This window comes from Mus musculus, chromosome 10 (genome assembly GCF_000001635.26).
Source record: "Mus musculus strain C57BL/6J chromosome 10, GRCm38.p6 C57BL/6J".
Lineage (NCBI taxonomy): Eukaryota > Metazoa > Chordata > Mammalia > Rodentia > Muridae > Mus > Mus musculus.
The window spans coordinates 87,859,465-87,879,174 of record NC_000076.6 but is presented as its reverse complement, the minus strand read 5'-3'; the positions used below and the strand labels follow the sequence as shown (position 1 = coordinate 87,879,174).

The 19,710-nt window shown below is 42.5% G+C and overlaps 1 protein-coding gene and 1 long non-coding RNA gene across 22 annotated transcripts in view, besides 1 other annotated feature; one reads left to right on the top strand and one right to left on the bottom strand.

The window, feature by feature from the left end:
* Positions 1–19,710, bottom strand: part of Igf1 (insulin-like growth factor 1) — a 78,783-nt gene that overhangs the window by 57,873 nt on the left and 1,200 nt on the right. For 5 of the 21 annotated variants that reach the window (NM_001314010.1, NM_010512.5, NM_001111275.2 and 2 more), the window contains one exon: positions 14,288–14,444. In NM_001314010.1, the coding sequence (NP_001300939.1) occupies positions 14,288–14,444 (157 nt within the window). Of the gene's footprint in view, positions 1–14,287; positions 14,445–17,789; positions 18,065–18,159; positions 18,310–18,582; positions 18,601–18,964; positions 19,093–19,407; positions 19,682–19,710 lie in introns of those variants that run through there. The other 16 variants (XM_006513264.4, XM_030244911.1, NM_001111274.1 and 13 more) reach the window with 14 other exon arrangements.
* Positions 8,437–10,941: an enhancer, noted in NCBI's record as "VISTA enhancer mm694". NCBI's record gives its function as "enhancer in: limb[6/10] | branchial arch[6/10] | nose[7/10] | tail[7/10] | facial mesenchyme[7/10] | other[7/10]" and the evidence as "EXISTENCE:transgenic organism evidence [ECO:0001131][PMID:17130149]".
* The window catches only part of Igf1os, a 36,638-nt gene continuing 32,709 nt past the window's right edge, over positions 15,782–19,710 (top strand). The window contains exon 1 of the long non-coding RNA XR_871929.2: positions 15,782–16,202. This is a non-coding gene — a long non-coding RNA (insulin-like growth factor 1, opposite strand). The remainder of the gene's footprint in view (positions 16,203–19,710) is intronic.

The window sequence follows — 19,710 nt, the reverse complement described above, 5'->3', positions numbered from 1 at the left end:
ACCAAGATTCTAGACCAAGTATCTTTAAGAAGTTTCAAAGAGCTTAAGAAAAGTGCATATAAGAAAACGTGGAAGTTGTATTGTCTATTCTTTTCCCCTGAAAAACAGAGAAAAGAGATCACCATTACCTATTTCCAAGGTAGAACACCTTAGTTAATCTTAATAGCATTGTTCCAGTGGCAAATTTGATTATTACATTCACTAGATTTATTTAGTTCTGAGTAGTTCCAAGATCTTCTAACTATCTGATTTAAAACCACTCTTGTTTCTTTCTAGCCTCATTTAAGGGACAGAAGTTCAAGCTGGCTTGCTTTCATCTTTATCTGCTCTGCTATAGGACCAAATCCCCAGGAGGCTGTCTTGTGTGTGTGAGTGTGTGTGTGTGTGTGTGTGTGTGTGTGTGTGTGTGCCTGGTCCTGTATTATTATGCTCAAGCAGGGGATTTGTCATATTCTAGAATGGCCCTGGGGAAACTTGGATATTACTTTGAGACACAGTTTCAAAGTTTATCCTTTGCCTTCTGATGGGTGGTAGAAATATATTCTTATCATACCCAATCATTTCTATTAAACCAAAACAGGAGCCATGAGGGAAACAGTCAGCAGAGACTAATAGAAATCTGAGAATCTGGCTGGCATAAAGATGGAGGCAAAGTGATAGGAATGAAACACATTTTCTTGCTTAATGCACTTTTATATAATATACACACATAAGCAGACATATATGTGTACAAATGCACGTATATACGTAGACACATATGCGTACATGCACGCACATATACACACAGCACTGTTGCTGGGTTATTTCTGAAAACTGTAACTCTTGAGAAAGAAACTGGCAAGATCTTAAGGTCTTGGAGCTCAGTTCCTGGCCCTGGTGACAGGTTTGAAAATTGCAGCTACAGCAATTGGGAATTCCAATTTCTAGTTCACAGAAAATCAGGCCACAGGGTTATCCTTAGAGCATCTCTGTATTTCCTCTGTAGAGAAACCACTAACTTGAGAAAATAGAGGCTACTGCCTCGCCTTCTACATTGGAAGAAACTATAAGCAGGCTTGACCTCAGCATTATCGTTCGGCTTCAGTAGAAGCTGAGCAGTGCCTACTTTTTATTCTTTCTTCTGGAATGAATGCCACACATTATTTTCTAAAACAAGTTTTCTCCGACCCCAGTGCCCATGCAATCCCCCAAGGGATCTAGTTAACATGCAAATTTGAGATTATTTGAGGGTGCTAGGAGCCCCTGATCCTGCCTCTCCAATAAGCTCCTAGGGTGTTTTGAGCAGCCTGCCTTCAGATCTACCTTCATACACCACGCGACATTAACATGCATCTTTAAGAGCATTTGCTAGTCAAACACACTTGACCCAATGTGAACAATAGGTTGTTTCTGGATATAAAACACTTTTTATATTTATCAATCACATCCCTGAAGGGATAGATTTCTCTATTTTTTAGTATTGCTAGTTTTTTTTTTTTGTTGTTGTTGTTGTTTTTTAATGTGGTGGTAAGAGTGAGGTCAAAGTTATTTATCTTGAAACCCATCACCTATCTAGCGACTGTAAGGTTTCCAGGAGCAAGTGAGAGCTTCTGAACTAGCTAGAAGTAAGTCCCTCTTTGTCTTTAGCTTATACATCACTTCTGCATAGTTACTGGTCAATCAGTAGCTTATGTATTAAGATAAAATCCCACAGTCTCATGTAAAAGCATTATTATGATAAGTCTAAGAATGCCAACCAGACTTAGGGCATGAACACTTTTCAAAGTCTTACATTCCTACAACTTTAGGATCCTCAAAAAAAAAATCTAACTTAAGGGAAGCCTACTATGTGACTACATCATTGAGCATCTAAGACATTGCCTCCAAATAACTGTTCCACCCTGGGAGGTAAGAGCCAGCAGGAAAGAAGTAATCCCAAACGTAAAAAATACTCTCTCAACACCCAAGCTGAGAGAGTGGAACTCACTATCATTTGCATCTGTGCTGAAAATATAGCCATACTTGTTGGGAACACTTGCTGTGCTTGACGAACACAGTAAAATGGCTGGAGCCATAGGAGGGAACAAGCTGGAAATGGTTTCCATCTGATCTTGTGTTTTCACTCAATAGCCATTGATCGAGGCTGCCCAGCCAAGAACAATGAGCCCGAGAGCCAACTATAGTTTTATTCTTCAGCCATATTAGATAGAGTTGCAGCTAAGATTTGTTATGCGTTTCAGGAATAACCAAACATCCATACAGTGCAAGTATTTGGCAGCATGGCAGCTGATGAAACCAGAAAAAAAGGAGACAAATTATCAATTTCTCGCTCCCAAATTACTCTAAGAAATTAGATCCATTTTCAGTAGCTTTGCCTTCAAATTTTTTCATTTCGTGAATCACCATCACCTTCTGCCAAACTAAATAAGCCTATGAACAACTGGAGACTTGAATGGAAAGAAATAGAAAACTCAAAATACATAGGAAAATTTAAGCTTCTTCATGGAAGACTGGAATATACACCTTTTGCTTTGGGTAGCTTATATCAGCTAGCGAAAGAAAGTGTGTTAATTAGCCAAGCAGCTAACATTAAACTGACTCAGGAAAATTCCCTTTTCACCTTTGCTCTTTCTCTTTGAAGCCTCCAATGTATCAAACTTCTAAGTTTTAGGAAGCTAATTTAGTATAATAAAGTCACACTGATAGAGAAGAAAGGAAACCCAATGAGGTTGGTTCATAGAAATCGAAAGAAGTGTTTTCAGAATGATTGAACACTTGGAGTTTTCATGACTGTTCTCTTTCACTAACCAGAAAATGTGACCTAGTAATTCATGGTGGGGACTTAGACTGTAGTCACCAGGACTATTTTACTTGAGTTTTTAAGGTTCCACTTAATGTGCCTGCTCGTTCAGGAGTTTCTTAGGACTGGATGTGGATGAGCAGTTTGCTTTCCCCAATAGTCTACTTTAGGGCCTGGTGCACACCAGGTTTTCTCTCATTCTTGGTTCTCTGGATCTGATGGCTGTGTATGGTTCTCCATAGCTCTTCAATTCTTTAGTTCTGGTTGGCAAATAGAACCTTATTGTGGTGTTTACTGAGCAAAGGCCCTCCGGCTGTGCTGTCTTTCTGATTATATGCCAGGGTTTCACTTCCCTGGTCTACAATGGCTTCTTGTAAATGAATCAAGAAACACAAGAGAGAAGAATGGAGTATGAGGTAGGGTTTTCAAACTTGGGAGGACATATAAATGAGAGTCTGGAAGGCTTCGAAAAGTCTCTGTTGCCTTAGTCTTGAGCTGACTGTTCAGTGGTGAGGAAAACCTTAGAGCTGATAGTTCAAGTAGACCGGAAGACTGAATTCTCCCATCTCTTCAGTCTCAACACACAATGACAGTGTAGCCAACAGAAAGTCAAGGGGCTTATTCTGGGAATGGGCAGAATAAACTCGATTTTGGAGTGAGGTTTTCAATATCAAATCAGGGATTTATTAAGCGTCTCATGCCGGCAACTGTGGTGATCAGGAAAAAGAAATCTATGGATATTTAGTCTCTGTTTTTCCCAACAAGCTATAAAATAGGATGGAAATCCACAGCAACAGTAGCTAATACATCACTGTGTGCCCTGGATGTATATTTTCTACATCAGATCTGTATCTCGAGAGATGGTTGCATGGAAATCCTCTGAGAGAGAAAAACCACCTTGCTCCTGGTCCATAGGGTGATACAACTCATACTTTTGATTCCATTAAAGTCAGGCGTAAGCAAAAAGCTGCTTTGTAAATCATCATCTAAGTCAGACAATCATGAAACAAAAACATCCTTTCAATGAGCAACTTGAGAGAGAAAATTACTTTTCAGACTAGAAATAAAACCCCTCCGCTGAACACTATGCTTTGAGGCGAAGCAGAACTCACTAATAGCTGACTGGTGGAAACAGATCTTTTGCCTACGCATGCTGCTTCAGTGACTACCTGACTACCTCCGAGAGAATAAACTCTCTCAGCAGCCTCAGTGTGGTAACATGATAGGCTTTGTCTCATTCTTGCTTCTTCCAGAAAGAGAAAATGAAAAACTGACACTAAAGCTAAGCAGTAAGTAGTCCTTGGTCAATCTAAAGACAAGGAGATAGGTGAGAAGAAGATCTCAGTGTGCCGTTACTTTTAATGAAGAAGGTCAAGGAGAATACGTGGCTGAGCTAACTTTTCTAGATTGTAATTATTACAGAAAATGTTGTGGAGGTTGAATGACTGAACTAAATAGTCAGTCCTGAGTAAGGACACAAGGTAAAGTGTCTCCTTCAATGTGTTAATAGGGATGTGTCTGTGGATGGCTCTTTGAGTTTCAGAAGCCCTACTATGGCTGAGTCTCAGAAGATTTCTGAGCTATAATCTTTTTATTCCCAGTTTATGATGAGGAGTGTGAGGCTCATGATCAGAGTGACCTCCCCAGGACCACAGAGCTGTTTGTGATATGGGTCAAACTCAACTTGCGACTGCTGACTTTCTAGACAGTGAGTCTGATGATGCTCAGATAGGAAAAGCATAATAAGGTGGGGGGAAGGTCATTTGCTTTGAACTATGCCTTTTACTAGTGAAGGATAGAGAGTTTATTTATTATGGGTCTAAGAAAGGAACAGGCATAGGCACAAAGGTGCCAGCAGCCAGTGTCATTTATACTGGCTTCAGGTGATCTCAAGCTCACTTCTAAGGCCTACAGATTTGTAGTAGACCATTTCTTTTTGTCCTAACCGCTCTTACCAAAAGCAGGTGAGTGGGTTCTATAGCTGCAAGGCAGAAAGGAAAGCCTGCTGAAGCTTTTTCACATAGCTTCTAGAAAGAGCTGTGTATTTCCATAGAAAAGTTTTTCTAGCTCCATTGACTCTTCTCATTGCTTGACCCAGGCAATGGGTTATCAACTCCTGGAATCAGCGACCAAGGCCTGAGACCATAATCCCTTCATTTAGGAAGGCTTCCTAGGTGGTGTGTTATCTTTAATTTTATGCCTGATTTTGTTCCACTTTGTTAGTTATTTCTCTTCTAGACACTTTCCTAGTCCAGTAGTTCTGAATTGGAGGGGGTGATTTAGCACCCCAAAATATATTAGGCAATATCTGTGTTTATTACAATGGGAGGATGGGACTCCTGGCATTGGCAGGAGCCAAACATACTGCTCTGAACCTATACTGGACAGGAATCTCCTTTCAGTAGAATTTACCAGACCCCAGACATCAATATTCCTGCAGCTGAAACCCCTATTGCTAGTAGCACTGTCAGGAAAAGGAGGGGCTGTCTAAGAATGAATATGATTTCAGAACATGTTACCTGGTTTCATAAATGGGCATGGAGGAAGAATGAGAGAAACATTCTGCGGAGTCCACACATGAGTTTAATCCACAGTTCTAACGCTCATGCTCCTTTCCCCCAGTTTCATTGGATAATCAGAAGTTGGCTCCATGGGCTTGGCTCCCAACAGTCTTTCTAAATTGCTTGTTTCTGATGAAAGAGCCATTTCACCAGGGTAAATGGCACAGAGGTAGTGCTATCTTCCCAGAAACACAGGATTGCCTGACAGTTCTTACGAAGTGTAACCAAACTTTAGCTTAACCACACTTCTCCTCAGACAGCCTTTCTTGTCTACCCCATAAAAGGCACAAAGAAGGAAACCACTAGAGATTCACAGAGTATCTGCTTAAGAGTCTGAAAAAAATATCAGGTATAAATTTTTTTTTTTTTGGCATGAGACAGAGAAATCTCTCGGGGGGGGGGGGGGCGGCAGATCTTCCAATTCAAGAGACTGTTTCAGAGTTTCCAGGAACACACAGCTTTGTCATTCCAAAGGAGTTCTACTGAAGTTGAGTTTGGAGAGAGTAGTCAGAGGACCAGAAGAACATAATATACAATATTAGTCTAAATTATACCATAAGTAGATTTCAATGCCCAAAGCACATCTGAAGGCATTGTATTCCATATCTACAGGCAGGCAGATGACTTTAATTTCTGCCACAAGGGAGCAAATTGTCAACTCTCAGGTGCGCTTATTAGAATGCACGGTTCCCTGGGGGACTGCTCTGCTCGTTTGCAGGAACTTGACTTGAGCCCCCCCTTCCCCTGTTCCCACTCATTTGAAGTTACCAGGTAATTTCACACAGGCATGATTAATCATGCTAAGCAGAGGCAGGCTGCACTGGGATTAGAGAACAGAATCCACACGTCTCCTACTGCCACTAATTAGCTATGTGACCTTGAACACATAACTTCTCTCTAGGTTTCTGTTTTAGTGTTGGGAAGATTATTTTCCAAAAGTTTCTAAGCTTGTAGGAGCACTCGATGTTCCTTCCTTTTAACAATCAGGTAGCTTTAAAAGGGAGATAGAGGTGTGTACATCTGACCAATTATCAGGTTCTTAAGTATCTTCCTGGGCATTTCAGCATGACTTTATTTTTTCTCTTGAAATGGAAATTTCTACTCCTGCAGAATGCCTGAAGAACATTTAAAGCAAAAGGTTTTAATTTTAAAAGGCTGTGTGGTCTCTTCTGGGTTGCACAATTTCCCTTTGTGTCCCTGCTTCTGCAGATCAAATATTGCAAAGCCATTAATTACCTTCGGACGAATACAGAGGGGACCACTCGCAGAGGGTCTGGTGAATTGCATCAAGCAGTACACCAGACGTAAAGCAAGTGAAGGGTTTTTCTTGGTATCCAGGGTTCAGTGGAAAACTAAAAGGGGCAGTTATGCCAAGAATGCAAACCTAGAGCTTGCCAAGTGCTTCTTTAAATGGCTCTAGCCAATGTGAGACTAAACAATGCATTAAATAGGCATACAACTTGCTACAGTTAGGGAATTGCATGTCAACTAACAGCTCTTTGCTGTGTTTGAAACACGATCTCACATATAGATAAAGACAAACACAACTCCTCCTCCGAGATGTCGTCTCCCCAGTCTGACAGTTCATGGGAGGTTTGAACTTTCCAGGCAACCAAAATAATTCTTTGGGATAGAAGAGCTTATGAAGTTTTGTGGAAAGGTGCTGGGTGGGAACTATGCCAGACAAACAGCCCAGAGCAAACAGGGTAATTTGCCACCGTGGTTGTCAAGGACATCTAGCTAGAGGAAGGATCAAAGCCTCTGTGGTCTGTAAGTGAGGACAATGGGGAATCTCCTTGGGAGAGACCTTGTGCCTATTCTCAGTGTGTCTGGATCTGGGCTGTGGGTTTTGAAATAAAAAGGAAGGCTTCTGGAACTTTATGGGTCCAAAAGCCAAGCCCACAGCTTCTTGTCTCCATGAAGTACACTCATTTGCTCACTTGTATTGTTTAGAAGCCCACAGAGATGGGACTGGTTCTGACGGAGTACCTAAGCGATGCTGGCATGGCACATTGTATCTGGACAAGGTATTTGGAAGAACAGTCAAGCTATGTGACACTCAATTTCCCTTTGGGGTCTTAAATGTCTACCTGCAATTGATGATGTAAGGTCTTCTCATCCCATGGTTGAAATACACATCGCACAGATGGAAATCTTGTGTTACAACCCACCGGCCACTCCCACTTTGATCGGGCTCCCATCTGGTCCTTTATCACCTTTGGCAACACTTTCCTGGTACCCCCCTAGAAGCATGTGTTCCAACTAAATAGCCTCCCGGCAATTCTTTGAGAAGAAGCAAGCCTTCCAAACTAAATGCTGCAAGAAGCTAAACCTTTGAGGTTTTCTGGTAGAGGAAGAAGAATATGAAACCTGTGAATGATGGGTGAGGATCCCCAGAACAGAGGGCATCTTGGATCTCACAGGAAAGGGTGTGTGTAGTGACTGGGGGAGTCCTAGGCAATGTCTTGTACAGCAGCTATCTCTCATCAAAGGAAACTTTTCTTCTTTACTCTGTTGAAATTTTCTTAGTATTTTCTCAATGGTCTCAGAGGTAAAAATGCAAGTTCATTACATAGATATACCTCTCCCCACCCCCTAAGGGCCTCATTTCAAGAGAATGTTGAAAACCAACTGCTTCATACCAGGGGTCTTGCTCTATATTTTTTCAGGGGTTGACTAGGGTTTAGGGAGCATTTCCCTAGGCTACAAAACTGTGGACTTCTGAATAATACAAGTGACAAAATGAGAGTATTTCATGGAGACAAGAAACTGTGGACTTGGCTTTTTGACCCATCAAGTTTCAAAATCTCCGCACCTCTCATCTCACTTTGTGTGTACATGAGCATGTATGTGGTGTATCTGTTCTGTATCTGAGTGCAAGCCTGAATGCCATCACATACGTGGGGATGCCATCCATGGATGTAAGTTCCTAACTCCCACCTTGTATGAGGCAGGGTCTCTCATCACTGTGTATGTCAGACTAGCTGGATTGCAAGCCTCTAAGGTTCTCCTATGAATACCTCCCACGTCTCTTTATTGGAGCACTACAATTGCAGACTTGCACCACCACCGCATCTGGCTTTACATCTTCACATTTGTGGGACAAGTGTGACCTGCTGAGCATCTTCCCAGCCCATGCCTTTACATTTCTTGTTCGTCTAATACAGTAAACCATCTCTATCTGTCAAAGTGGTGATAAAGACAGAGCAGGGAGACAAGCAGATCACCCTTCTCATCATTTATACTGATGCTATGCACACAATTGTTACTACTATTGATTGTCTCAACAATGAATTGTTTCTGCCCCAAGCAGAAAAAATAGTGAGTCAATAACTAAGTGGACTTTTCAGATATTGAACCTTTTATGGCAGATTCTGCAACTGAGGCTCAGATGAGAGTAAATAGATGGGCTAGCTAATTAGGATGGTGTGATGTGCCAGGCACCACTCTAAACTAACATGTTCAAAACTCTCTGTTCATTCAACCCCAATATCAACACCGTAAGGCAGGTCCCATTTTACAGATGAAGAAATTGAGGCACCGCATAGTTTCAAGGTCTCCCACTGAGTAAGTTTGCAGAGCTAAGGCTCAACTCTGGATTCTTTTCAAAAGAGGCCACAGTCTTGGTCTTGAACCTGTCATTCTCCTGTTTATAGGTCATTGATCCAGGAGAAGACAGTCATAATGAATATTAACATGTCATAAACTTGAAAGTTTTTTTCTAATTTCACACAGAAACTTCCATTTTTCTTAGTCCCTCACACAAGTCCCCTTGGGTATATTTTAAAAGGTAGTAGCGAGCATTGGAGGGTCAAGATAAAAGCCCAGTGTCCTTTTAAACAAACAATATCTGTGGCCTATTAGCTCTGTGTGCTAATGAGGGCAAGGTTATAAGGTCAATTCCAGATGTATCAATTTCAAAGAGAATTGTTTTTCCATAGGCAGGGACCATGCCCCTAACTTGTACCAGAACTCACACAAATGCATGCCTGGAATTCCCATAGGGGTGCTGTGCAAGGAAATGCAGATGGATGGAGCTCAAAGTCCACACTAGCCCTAAGTGAGTGGTGGGTGGATGGGTGCCTTTTTAAACTGTGTTGTTCTTCTTTCACTAGACAGGCTGTATCTAATAGGATGCCCAAAGGATTGAGGTGGATTCATAAAATTCTCTTCTGAGATAATGAACAAATTTACTCATTGCCCCACCACCACCACCACCCATGTCAAAGCAGTGTGAAAGTGTTTGAAAGATGAGTATCATCCAATCATCTTTGATAACAAAGAGAAATGACAAGCTTAGGTTTATGACCTCGGACTTTGTGGTCAGGTCTGAATTTCTGTTCTGTCCTTGGAGGACTGAAGTTCAAACTGAAATAAAGCAAAGCAGCTGGCTCTTATTTCTTGAAGTGAGCGGATTGGCTACCTTTGGGGACCAACTGAAATGATGTCAAGAAGATAAAAGAAGTTAAATGGTCCTCAGGCACTAGTTAAGTCCAGGGTTCTCCCTTCTCCAATAGCATGAATGCTTGTTGCTTGCAACCTAGATGTCAAGTCTGTTAAAGTTAAAGGTCATTTGCTTTAACAAAATCCCCTTGTTTTATAGACAAGGGCATTTCAGCTCAGGAAGTTTAAATGCCTGCCAAAGTCCTATAAATAATGATTGACAGGTCTGGAGGTAGTTTTCTGAGCTCTGCATATCAAAGGAAGAAGTCCGAGTTTATAATAATAACCAAAGCCTCGGAAGGTTTGTGCAATCAATAATAACGAAAGCTAATTGCAAAGTTTCACTTAAACCCTTTAAAAACAGTATGCTTTAACACATGAAGAATGTCATCGGTTTATTCAGATCTGTTCCTAATAAGCATGCATTGGAGGGATGTTTTACAAAAGCCATGAATCTGGGGTAGCTGAAAGGGTATCCAACTTTCTTTTTTAATTGATTTACTTCTCGCTTTCCCCAGACTGCCTGAGGTAAAGCACATACAGTTTATTTAAGGGACTGTTTATAGACTCTTAAAACTGAAAAGGACCCCAGAACCTCTCTTTCTTCTGGTCGTTCTTAATTGAAACCATTCAAGATGGTTGGTTGTCTGTCAACTTCTTAACTACCTCAAAGGAGAAAAACTCCAGAAGTTCCCAAAGAGCATGTTAAAAATGGTTTCTTGCCATAACTGTCCAAAATTATACCTGCGGCAAGCGTCACTTCTTTCACTTTGTTTTACCCACTGGTGTGCTTCAGACAAAACAAAGTTATAACGGGACGTCTGTCCTCTGTGTGGGTTCCAGCAAACCAGCTAATCTCTGCTAGTAAGCTTTCATCTCCACAATGGCGCTGCCCTCCTCACAGAACCAAAAGAGCATCCATCTGATTGACATGCCCTCTCTCTATGGTACATGGGGAAGAACCCATAATTAGCTCGTCATTGGCTCCTTCATTTTGTAAAATGTCTGGGGAAGCCACATTAATTTTGGATCAACTGCTCTACTTATGCTGGAGGGAGACTCACAACTGATCATCCTGGAGGTTGTGTCTGCTTCCACAGAACTTAGGATAGACTGGGATTGTGAGCTCATTTGCAAAATTGGGTCAACCTACACAAAGCAAGTATTAGCAAAACAAACAAACAAAGCAAACAAACAAAAAAAAAACATACTCAGAACAGTTTTAATAGGATTTTAGAACCCCTCTTTGTTAAATAGTTTGTATTATCCATAAATAAATAAATAAATATAGAGGCAAATTTCTTTATGATGTTTAAATATCAATCCAAGATCAGACCCTGCCTTCCACCATGGAGAGAAATATATACTTCCAAATTGAAGTTGAACCAGCTTAAAATAAAAAGGTATGGGCTCAATAAAACTTTGTAAATAAGAGCAAAATCTAGTAAATGTCAACTGCGGGTACAGACATGCAAAGGGTACTCTCCTTTAAAAGGTGCTTCGAGGACTGTAAATGCTTAGTGCTGACTTTCCCCCACACAGTAAATCTTAGGGGATGAAAAGGAAACTCAATAAAATTTGTTGACAACAGTTAATGCCTGTAAGAATAATTGGCTCTGGAAGGAAACAGACCATGAGTGTAGCTTAGAGATGGCCAAAGGACAGCTTCTAAGTTCCTGGTGATATACCTACACTGCATTCTGCAAAGAAAGCTAAGCAGTTTCATCAAATAACTAGGTAGGCACGAGGGAGGCGAGAAGTATGTTGTAAAGTGTTTGGCGATCCTAATCCTTGGTGGTTCTTCCTGGGAGAGCCCCACAAAAACAGTTCTATTCAGTTTACTTGGATTCAATCTTGCCAGTTCCAATGGATAGATACCAGCAGCTACTGTATCACTCAAACATTGAACTTGACACTGATCTTCAAAGATAAATAGCTACAGCCTTTGAGGAGTTCACCTAGAGGGCAGAGCCTGGCAAAGACATGTCATGAGTGATGGGGAAGATTCAGGGAGAGCTTAAAGAATTGCACTTCTTTTCCCAAGGTTGTTTTCCCTTACAGCATATGATATACACTCTTTTTCTAACCTCTGAGTACTTCAAAGGCAAGGTCAGTCTCTCAGTCATCTCCCGGTTTCTCATTTATATCTTGTGCTACCACACACACACACACACACACACACAAAATGCTTCCCCTCCCTGCCCCCAGTGTTTTGAAGTAAACTAAAGCAATTTAAAAGGATCGGCTCTTCTCGTGTAGAGAGGATTGTGGAGTTGATCAGAAAGCTATCAAGAATACCTTCACATTTAAGGAACCAAACAGGGCTTGGGATTTAGTTTAAGTCATGTATATGGTGGGATGTGATTTAAAAAAAAACACTCTTAATGGCAGAATTCACAACAGCACGTGTTTCATACAGCCACTGTTTTGAAATCCAGAACCCTGCTAAAAGTATCAAGTGACCGTATGAATTCTTTTCCCTTTAAGTTATTAAAACACAACTTAAACACACGTATTGAAATTTGATCCTCCTGGTGATCAAATGCAAAAACCTTTCCAGCCCATTAAAACTGGTTTCCGTTGTCAGTGCTCAACGCTCAAGTGTCTGTGCAAACACATGTAAGTATTGCCCAGTTATCTACAGCTGAGTTGTTATTTCTCGTCTCAGTTTTCGTTATCTGATGTAAACAGCACAAGCATACTCATGTCCCGTGCATGGAATTCCTGGAGTACATCAGGGTGGGTGTTACAGTTCAACCTGCCACTACCCAGAAGGCCCTTACACAAGTGCCCTGCCAAGAGGAGACAAAGTCCTTGGGAACTGGAGATAAGAATGACTTATGTCTTCCAAAGAGAAAACATGGCTCGATTACAGCGAGTTATAGAATGCTCTCAATTCGTTGTGCAGTTGTGTTCATGTCTCATTTCACTTGATATAGTATGTTCTTAAAGGTGAAACAAGTCTGGTATTAAAAAAAAAGTCACCCACCTAATGAACTCATTCATTTCTCCTACACCAGAGAACTGGATGGAACTGTTCTATTGCCAGAAGAGTAAGTGAATTTATTCAAATAAAGGACTGGCAGGGAGCACAAAGTGGAAAATTTCCCATTCAAACAGCCGAAAGCATGTCCGTCTCTGACGCTATTCTGCCAAGTTGTCTTTTTTATTTTATTTTGCCAAAACCATGGTAAATACACATTACCAGTCTCCTTGGTAGTTCCTTTCGTAGTTTCAAACTTATATGAATAAACTTTTGCCTCCTTCTTACACACACACACACACACACACGCACACGCACACGCACACGCACACGCACACGCACACGCACACACACACACACACACAATACCACACAAGCCACAGCCACTATCACCTGCCTCAAGAGAGGCTGGCATTTGGCAAGAAGACAAGCGAGACTTCAAGAGTGTGAATCATCTCAGGAGCCTGAGCTTGGGGGTGGGTGTGGGGGTTCACTGAGGTGATTTGTCTCCACTTGAGTGACAGGAGCCCTGGCAAATGACTCACGCCCAGGTTCCAAGAACTCTTTGCACTTCCAAAGAAATGTACAGAGTTCACATCTGTCTTTCAGTTTTTCACTGCATTGTAATATTCTGTGAGATGGATACCTATGAGGTAGATTTTTTTTTTCAAGTGATCACTCCCCTTGGTGGCCATTGACTTATTTACAGACATTGATTCCTCTGTCTCCTTCCCATGGACTGCTGACTCTCTGATTGTCTGAGACCTACTTTTAAAAGATATGTGGTGCTGAAGTTTTCAAAGACTCCTTTCTAGATGGATATAATACCCAGGGAAGGACTACATCAAAGGGACATAATGACAAAAGGAAGAAAAGAAAGTATTAAAGTCAGTCTGCATAGAGGGCATATTGATAATGACGCCATAGTTCACAGTTAGAAAGCTTATGTACTTACAAACATCTCTTGGCAATGATCACCTTTTGTCCACTCATGCTGGCTTTGTGTTGCATGGAGACATCTACTTTGTTCTCCATTTAATTCATTTCTTAAGTTCACATGAGTTCGGGGTGCAAGATCCTTACCATTTTGCTTTAAATTTCAGAACACCCACAGTAGTCCTGTACGCCCTCTGGATGTTTCTATATGTGCCCAAATGTCTAAGAACAAAATCTGCAATACTTTAGGGTTATGCTGTCTCATTTCTTCATTGGGAGGAACAGGAGAGTGGGGGTTGACCATAAATTCTGGAAGCGGGCCCCAGAGGAAGCAGTTAAAGGCAAACTCTTAAGGAAGAAAATTCGACCCTAAATCTCCCAAACCTGCCAATGCCCCACTGAAGTGTTATGCATACATTAAGGTGATGGATATGGGGGTTGGGGGGTGGAGGGTGGCTGTTAGCCATAGGCAGTCACTCAGTTATTCGACCAATCCCTGTGGTTATAAATCCAGGAAACCATCTACTTCTGAATCATTGTAGCAGGGAGAAGAGGGTTGGGAGAGGGGATGGGAGAGCTACTCACTGAAGTAAAAGCCCCTCGGTCCACACACGAACTGAAGAGCATCCACCAGCTCAGCCCCGCAAAGGGTCTCTGGTCCAGCTGTGGTGGAGCTGGTGAAGGTGAGCAAGCAGAGCGCCAGGTAGAAGAGGTGTGAAGACGACATGATGTGTATCTTTATCTGTCGGAGGGGGAAAATAAAAAGGAGGTTCAGGTATCCTTCTGGGTCCTGAAAGGATGGGGCAGCGATGTGTTGACTCGCACTTGGTACTCCTTCTCATCATTCATTCAAACGCTCTGTCCTAGAAGAGCAGTGTGGCATGAAGGGCCCCCGAGGGACCTGGCCTGAGCCCATCTTGACATCAGACAAACTGTGGTTAGTCCCTTTGCTACTGGGTCTTCAGAGGTTCTCCTGGAGCTTTTATGAGTTCCTATTATTAATAAGTAGGGTAAAAGGGCTACAAACATTTATTGGGTGACAAAAGATGCAGTTATTTTAGTGTGTGCGCGTATATGTGTGTGCTTGTGGTGGGATGTGTTTATGTGTGTGTGTGGGGTGGGATCCCCATGCCAGTCTGATATAAAACATCTAAATTATCAAATATTAAATTGTGCTCAGCTTTACATTCAAACTGTTTCAACTTAAATAATCTAAAACCTGACCATTTCCAGATGGTACATATATTCATTATATTTATTATTGCTTTGAATATTAAATTAACCAGGGCATCATTCTCTGTCCATAGATTAAGAAGATTTTATACTGGCCAGAACAGTATTAAAAAAATCTATTATTATAGCCTTCCAGAGAGAGAGAGAGAGAGAAAGGAAGGGAGGCAGGGAGAGCAGAGGTGGGGGACGAGGCGGAGAAATCTTACCTGCGAATATTAGCAGCTAACACAACCACAGGTGGAAAACCAAACAAGCAGTCTCAAAACAGGAAAATCATGCAAGATTTAGGAATGCAATTGTCTCACAAAAGCATTGTGAAAGGAAGGTGTGATTCCCTCTCCTTACACACCATGAAGGTCATAGTCTGTACCTCCATAACATAGTGCAGGCTGATGAAAGTCATGATGTCTTTATTTAATTAAAGGTTTATGTGAGGTGAGAGCCTTCAGGAAAAAAAAAAGAAAAAAAGAAGCCTCCATAACAGGGGTAAACTTTCCCATATGTTGTTGTTCAATGGGGGCGTGGACAGTGGGCAGAATTATCATTTAATGACCGGTAGACTGAGGTGGAAAACCCAGTGTGTCTTGCTTCTCCTGATTCTTCTATGCCCCTTTGTGAAGCATTCATAAATCCTGGGTATAAGATTTAGGACCCCTCTGGGGGGAGGGGCCAGTGGCCTGCCATCAGACAGGGCAGGCAGCAGACTTCTCTCTGGCCAGCTCCTCTACTGGAAGTCATGGGAGGTCAGAAGCAAATGTTCAAGTTTTATGGCTGCCTTGGGGAAGAGGGTTTCTCATTTCTCTTCCTGCCTTAGGGGAGAGTGACAAGCAGGAAAAGGGAGGCTGGCAGCAGGTCAGGGAGTTTAACAATCATCTCCCAAACTTCAACAGGACGTAAATGTAATCTTTTACGCCAGGGTCCTCTCTTCTAGCTCACTATCAGACTGAGAGACGTTTTTTAAATGCAGGACACTGGGCTTAAAACCTGCAAGAGCCTTTTCTTGAGCAGCAGCCACTCTGACTTATTCTCTGGGAAGCACTCACGGATCCCTGTTATCAACTTTATAACAAAATCTACCAAGGAACCCTTGTTTGGCACAAGCTAGCCGATGGTTAGTAGCCAAATGGCACCCCTGCCAAAGTCAGCATTCCTGGGACTCCAGTCGCTCTTCATTCTAAGAAGCAGTCAGACACTGTGGTGACGTCCCACTTTTCAGGGTTGCTGCTTGTGGAACCAGCGTGTACTTTCTTCCAGGAAGGCCCCTAAGGTGAGCGACTTCACCCCTTTCAGAGACATATGCTTTCAATATTGTGGAAAGAGTCACCAGTAGAGTATGAGGTGAGCCACCCTATAAAAGGGGTAACGGAGATATACTGGAAGCTATAATTTTTAAAGGAGGTTTTCTTTTTCTTTTTTCTTTTCTTTTCTTTTTTCTTTTTTTTTTTTTTTTGAATCTCACAGTTGAGGCAAATTCATTCAATCCCCACTTGTTTGGAGAGTGAGACTCAGAGATATTGAGTTTATGGCCATTTCCCTGTCCTGTGTGAGTGAGCTCTCTACTTAATGGCTCTATATCAGTGGCAAATTTTACTCAACTATTTTAAACTCATTTTCAATTTAGTGGCTCGTTCTTCAGCCTAGCATTAGGAGGGGGGCAAGGGACCCCTAGGAGGCCCTGATTCTTGATCTCACAAGGTAAATATTTCAGTAGTGTGTATAGAGTGGCTGGAGATGAAAGGAACTCTCCACTCTCAAGTCAACGGGAAACAGAGGACATGCAATTAAGGAGGAGGTACCTCCCCAGTTAAGCCCTTGGTACCTTTGCTCAGTAGGATTTCAGTCTGGAAGTACTCCATCGCCATACAACCAAAGACATCAGAGTTTACAGAAATGAGCTAATGTCTATTGATTCCTCTTAGTTATAAAAAGAAGACAGCGGAGCTTCCCCTTCAGTATTTTTCATGGAAACTTGAATAAATCTAACCCATCAGGGCTTCATGGTTCTTTGTGAAAGGGCAGGCCTGTAATCCCCATGACTGTTCTTAGAGAACACTTCCCTACACTCTGGCAACAGACCAACTTTAGAATGAATGTTAGTTACTCCAGCAAACCCATTTCTGAAGCACTGCCCCCTACCCCTGCTCAGTTTCAGAGAGCGGTGAAGGCCAGCAGGCACCTGCAATGGTTAGTTTGAACCAACTCCACAGCAACTGTTACTCAATCTCACAGCCTTTGTAAATTTAGACTGTCACGAGCTGTCCCAAACTGCATTTTAATAGTTATTTTAAGGGATAGTGCATTTAAGTCCAGCAAGACATATGTACCTGTAGAATTGAAAAACTGAAAACTGCTCAAACCAATTTTCCTTTTTCCTTTCTGCATGGACTTATACTGAAAACCACTGTCTGATAAATATCAATACTAGACCTCTGTACATTTTCCTTTAGCTCAGAGACTAGTCCAGCATACCCACAGAGAGTCAGAGTTTATCACACCATGGTCCCCAAACAGAAAACAATATAGGACTTGCTTAGGAGTTTTAAAAAAGTCCAAAACAAGTCTCCCCATATGTTCTCCATTTCCCCTGGCCCTTATTTCGTCAACCACAAGGAAAACCAGTAGAGAGAAGCCATAGATGTAATAAGAAGAGGGCGAGGAAGGGCCTGAGCAAGAGACAGCCAAAAAAAGTCAATCCTGAACTCAGAACACTTTCCTCAAAGATCACTGATAAATCCACATCTCCAAGGACCTTTCTGTGTTAAACAAGTGAGATATCAATTGATTCCAGGTGTCCGAACAACAACAAAAATGGCTGGTCAAAATACAAGGGCAATAGTTGTAAGTAGGTACTCACTGCAGGTGCGGTCATTTTGGTAGGTCCGGGTCGTTTACACAGCAGGTCAGAGTGGGTACTATGAGGCCGAGGTGAACACAAAACTGAGGACTTAAGAACAGGTGTTGTTTTGTGGGTGGGGTTTGTGAAAGCATCTAGTTACATTTGGACACCCAGGCAGGTATGCTCTGAGCCTGGGTAAACTGCCTTTTGTCCATTTAAACAATGAGTAAATTGCACAGCTGGGAGTTGGAGTCCGTCTTTTTCCCCCAAGGGAAGCCACTCATTTCCATTGTATGGCTATCTATCTCGGCTATCCAGAATAGTGATTCAAGTTCCAGCTCCTTCCCTTCCTCCCCCATCGTCCCCTGGCTCAGGCACTGGGAAATACCTTGAGCCTCAGAGTACAAAGCCAGCAGGCGCCCTGTGTGTACCAATCGCTCTAGGCAGCTGACCTCTCTTCCCTGAGCTATGTTTCAAAGACCACCACGCATGCAGTAGCTCCCTTCAGCCATCTCCTGCTGCAAGCACAGGAAAAAAGTTGAAGGGTATTGCTAGCTCCGCTTCTGAAATGTTCTGCAGACCCAGCAGGGAAAGAAAGTTCATTTGGAGCCGATTTTCCAAACGTGGAATGCATGCCTGCCGAGGTAACATTCCACAATCCCTTTGGGACACACAATCCCAGCTGCCAGACCACACAGCGTATATGAACGCTGACTTCACTCCTGTAAGGTGGCTGAAGCTTGCTGGCAGCGCGAGGACGGCACAATTAGGTGCTTGACAAGGTTGTCTCCCGAAGTCCCAAGCCACTTACTTGCCTAAGAAAAACTCATAGCGATGAAGCATTTGAATGCAGCACAAAAAAAAACCCGCTGCACTCTTTGACTGGGATCTTTTATGAATTAAGCCCTCCGGCAACTGCCTCCAAGGAGCCGGTGACAGCGGCTTAGAAGTGCTTGCAAATTGAAAAAACACAAGTCTGGAAGGATATAATTTTGCTGAGAATGGAAACTTGAAGTAGGGCCAGTGATCAAAAGGAGAAGGCAGAACATAGACAGCGGCAGGGGCAAACGGCAGCAGCAGCAGCAGCAGCAGCAGCAGCAGCAGCAGCAGCAGCGGCAGGGGCGAGCGACAGAGCCAGAGGCAAGTGACAGAGGCAGCACAGCAGCAGCAGGGGCAAGCAGCAGCCGATTCACCTAAAGAGGCTTTGCCTTGCCGCGCCGCGCGGTGAGTCTAAGAGCAGAGCCTTAAACCAAAATTCAAACCCCAGCTCAGTCACGAAAGTCCCCTTCCAAAGAGAAAAGTTGGACAAGCAGCCGCCAGTAAGCTCCTGCTTTCTGAGCACAGCCTGTATCTGTTTAAAATTTCTGAATATGCAAAGACAGCAAGTTGTCTAAGAGCTTTTACAGAAAAGCAAATTAAACTTCCCCTAACTTTGACTTTCTGGGCAGAAGTGCAAAGAATTCCCGATTCTTGGCTCCAAAAAAAAAGAAAGAAAAAAGCATTTTTTAAAAGCCTTCCTATCATCTAAAATGTAACTTTTAATCTGTGACATGCCTCGTAAATAAAGTCCTGACAAATCACACACATACATAGACACAGACACAAGAACATGCTCTGAAAAAGCCAACGCCTGCACCTGTGAGAGAGAAGCACTCCCGAGTTTATAGTCATCTTTCTCGCCCCGAGCCATAGGCTAGATTTAAAGGAGTCTCTTAAAACGGCAGTGTGGAAGCCCTGTGGAAGCGGAGGCTTTAGCAGAAGTACCTTGCAATAGTTTCTACCCGTACAGATACCTCTGCAAATGCATTCATCCCCCGGAGCTCCTTTTACAGCTCGCACAGAACTGCACATTCAGCAATTTGTAAATAACCCCCAGTTCTGAAACAATGCAAATTCTAAAGCAAATAAAGACTCTAGGCAGAAGAAAACAGTACACAGT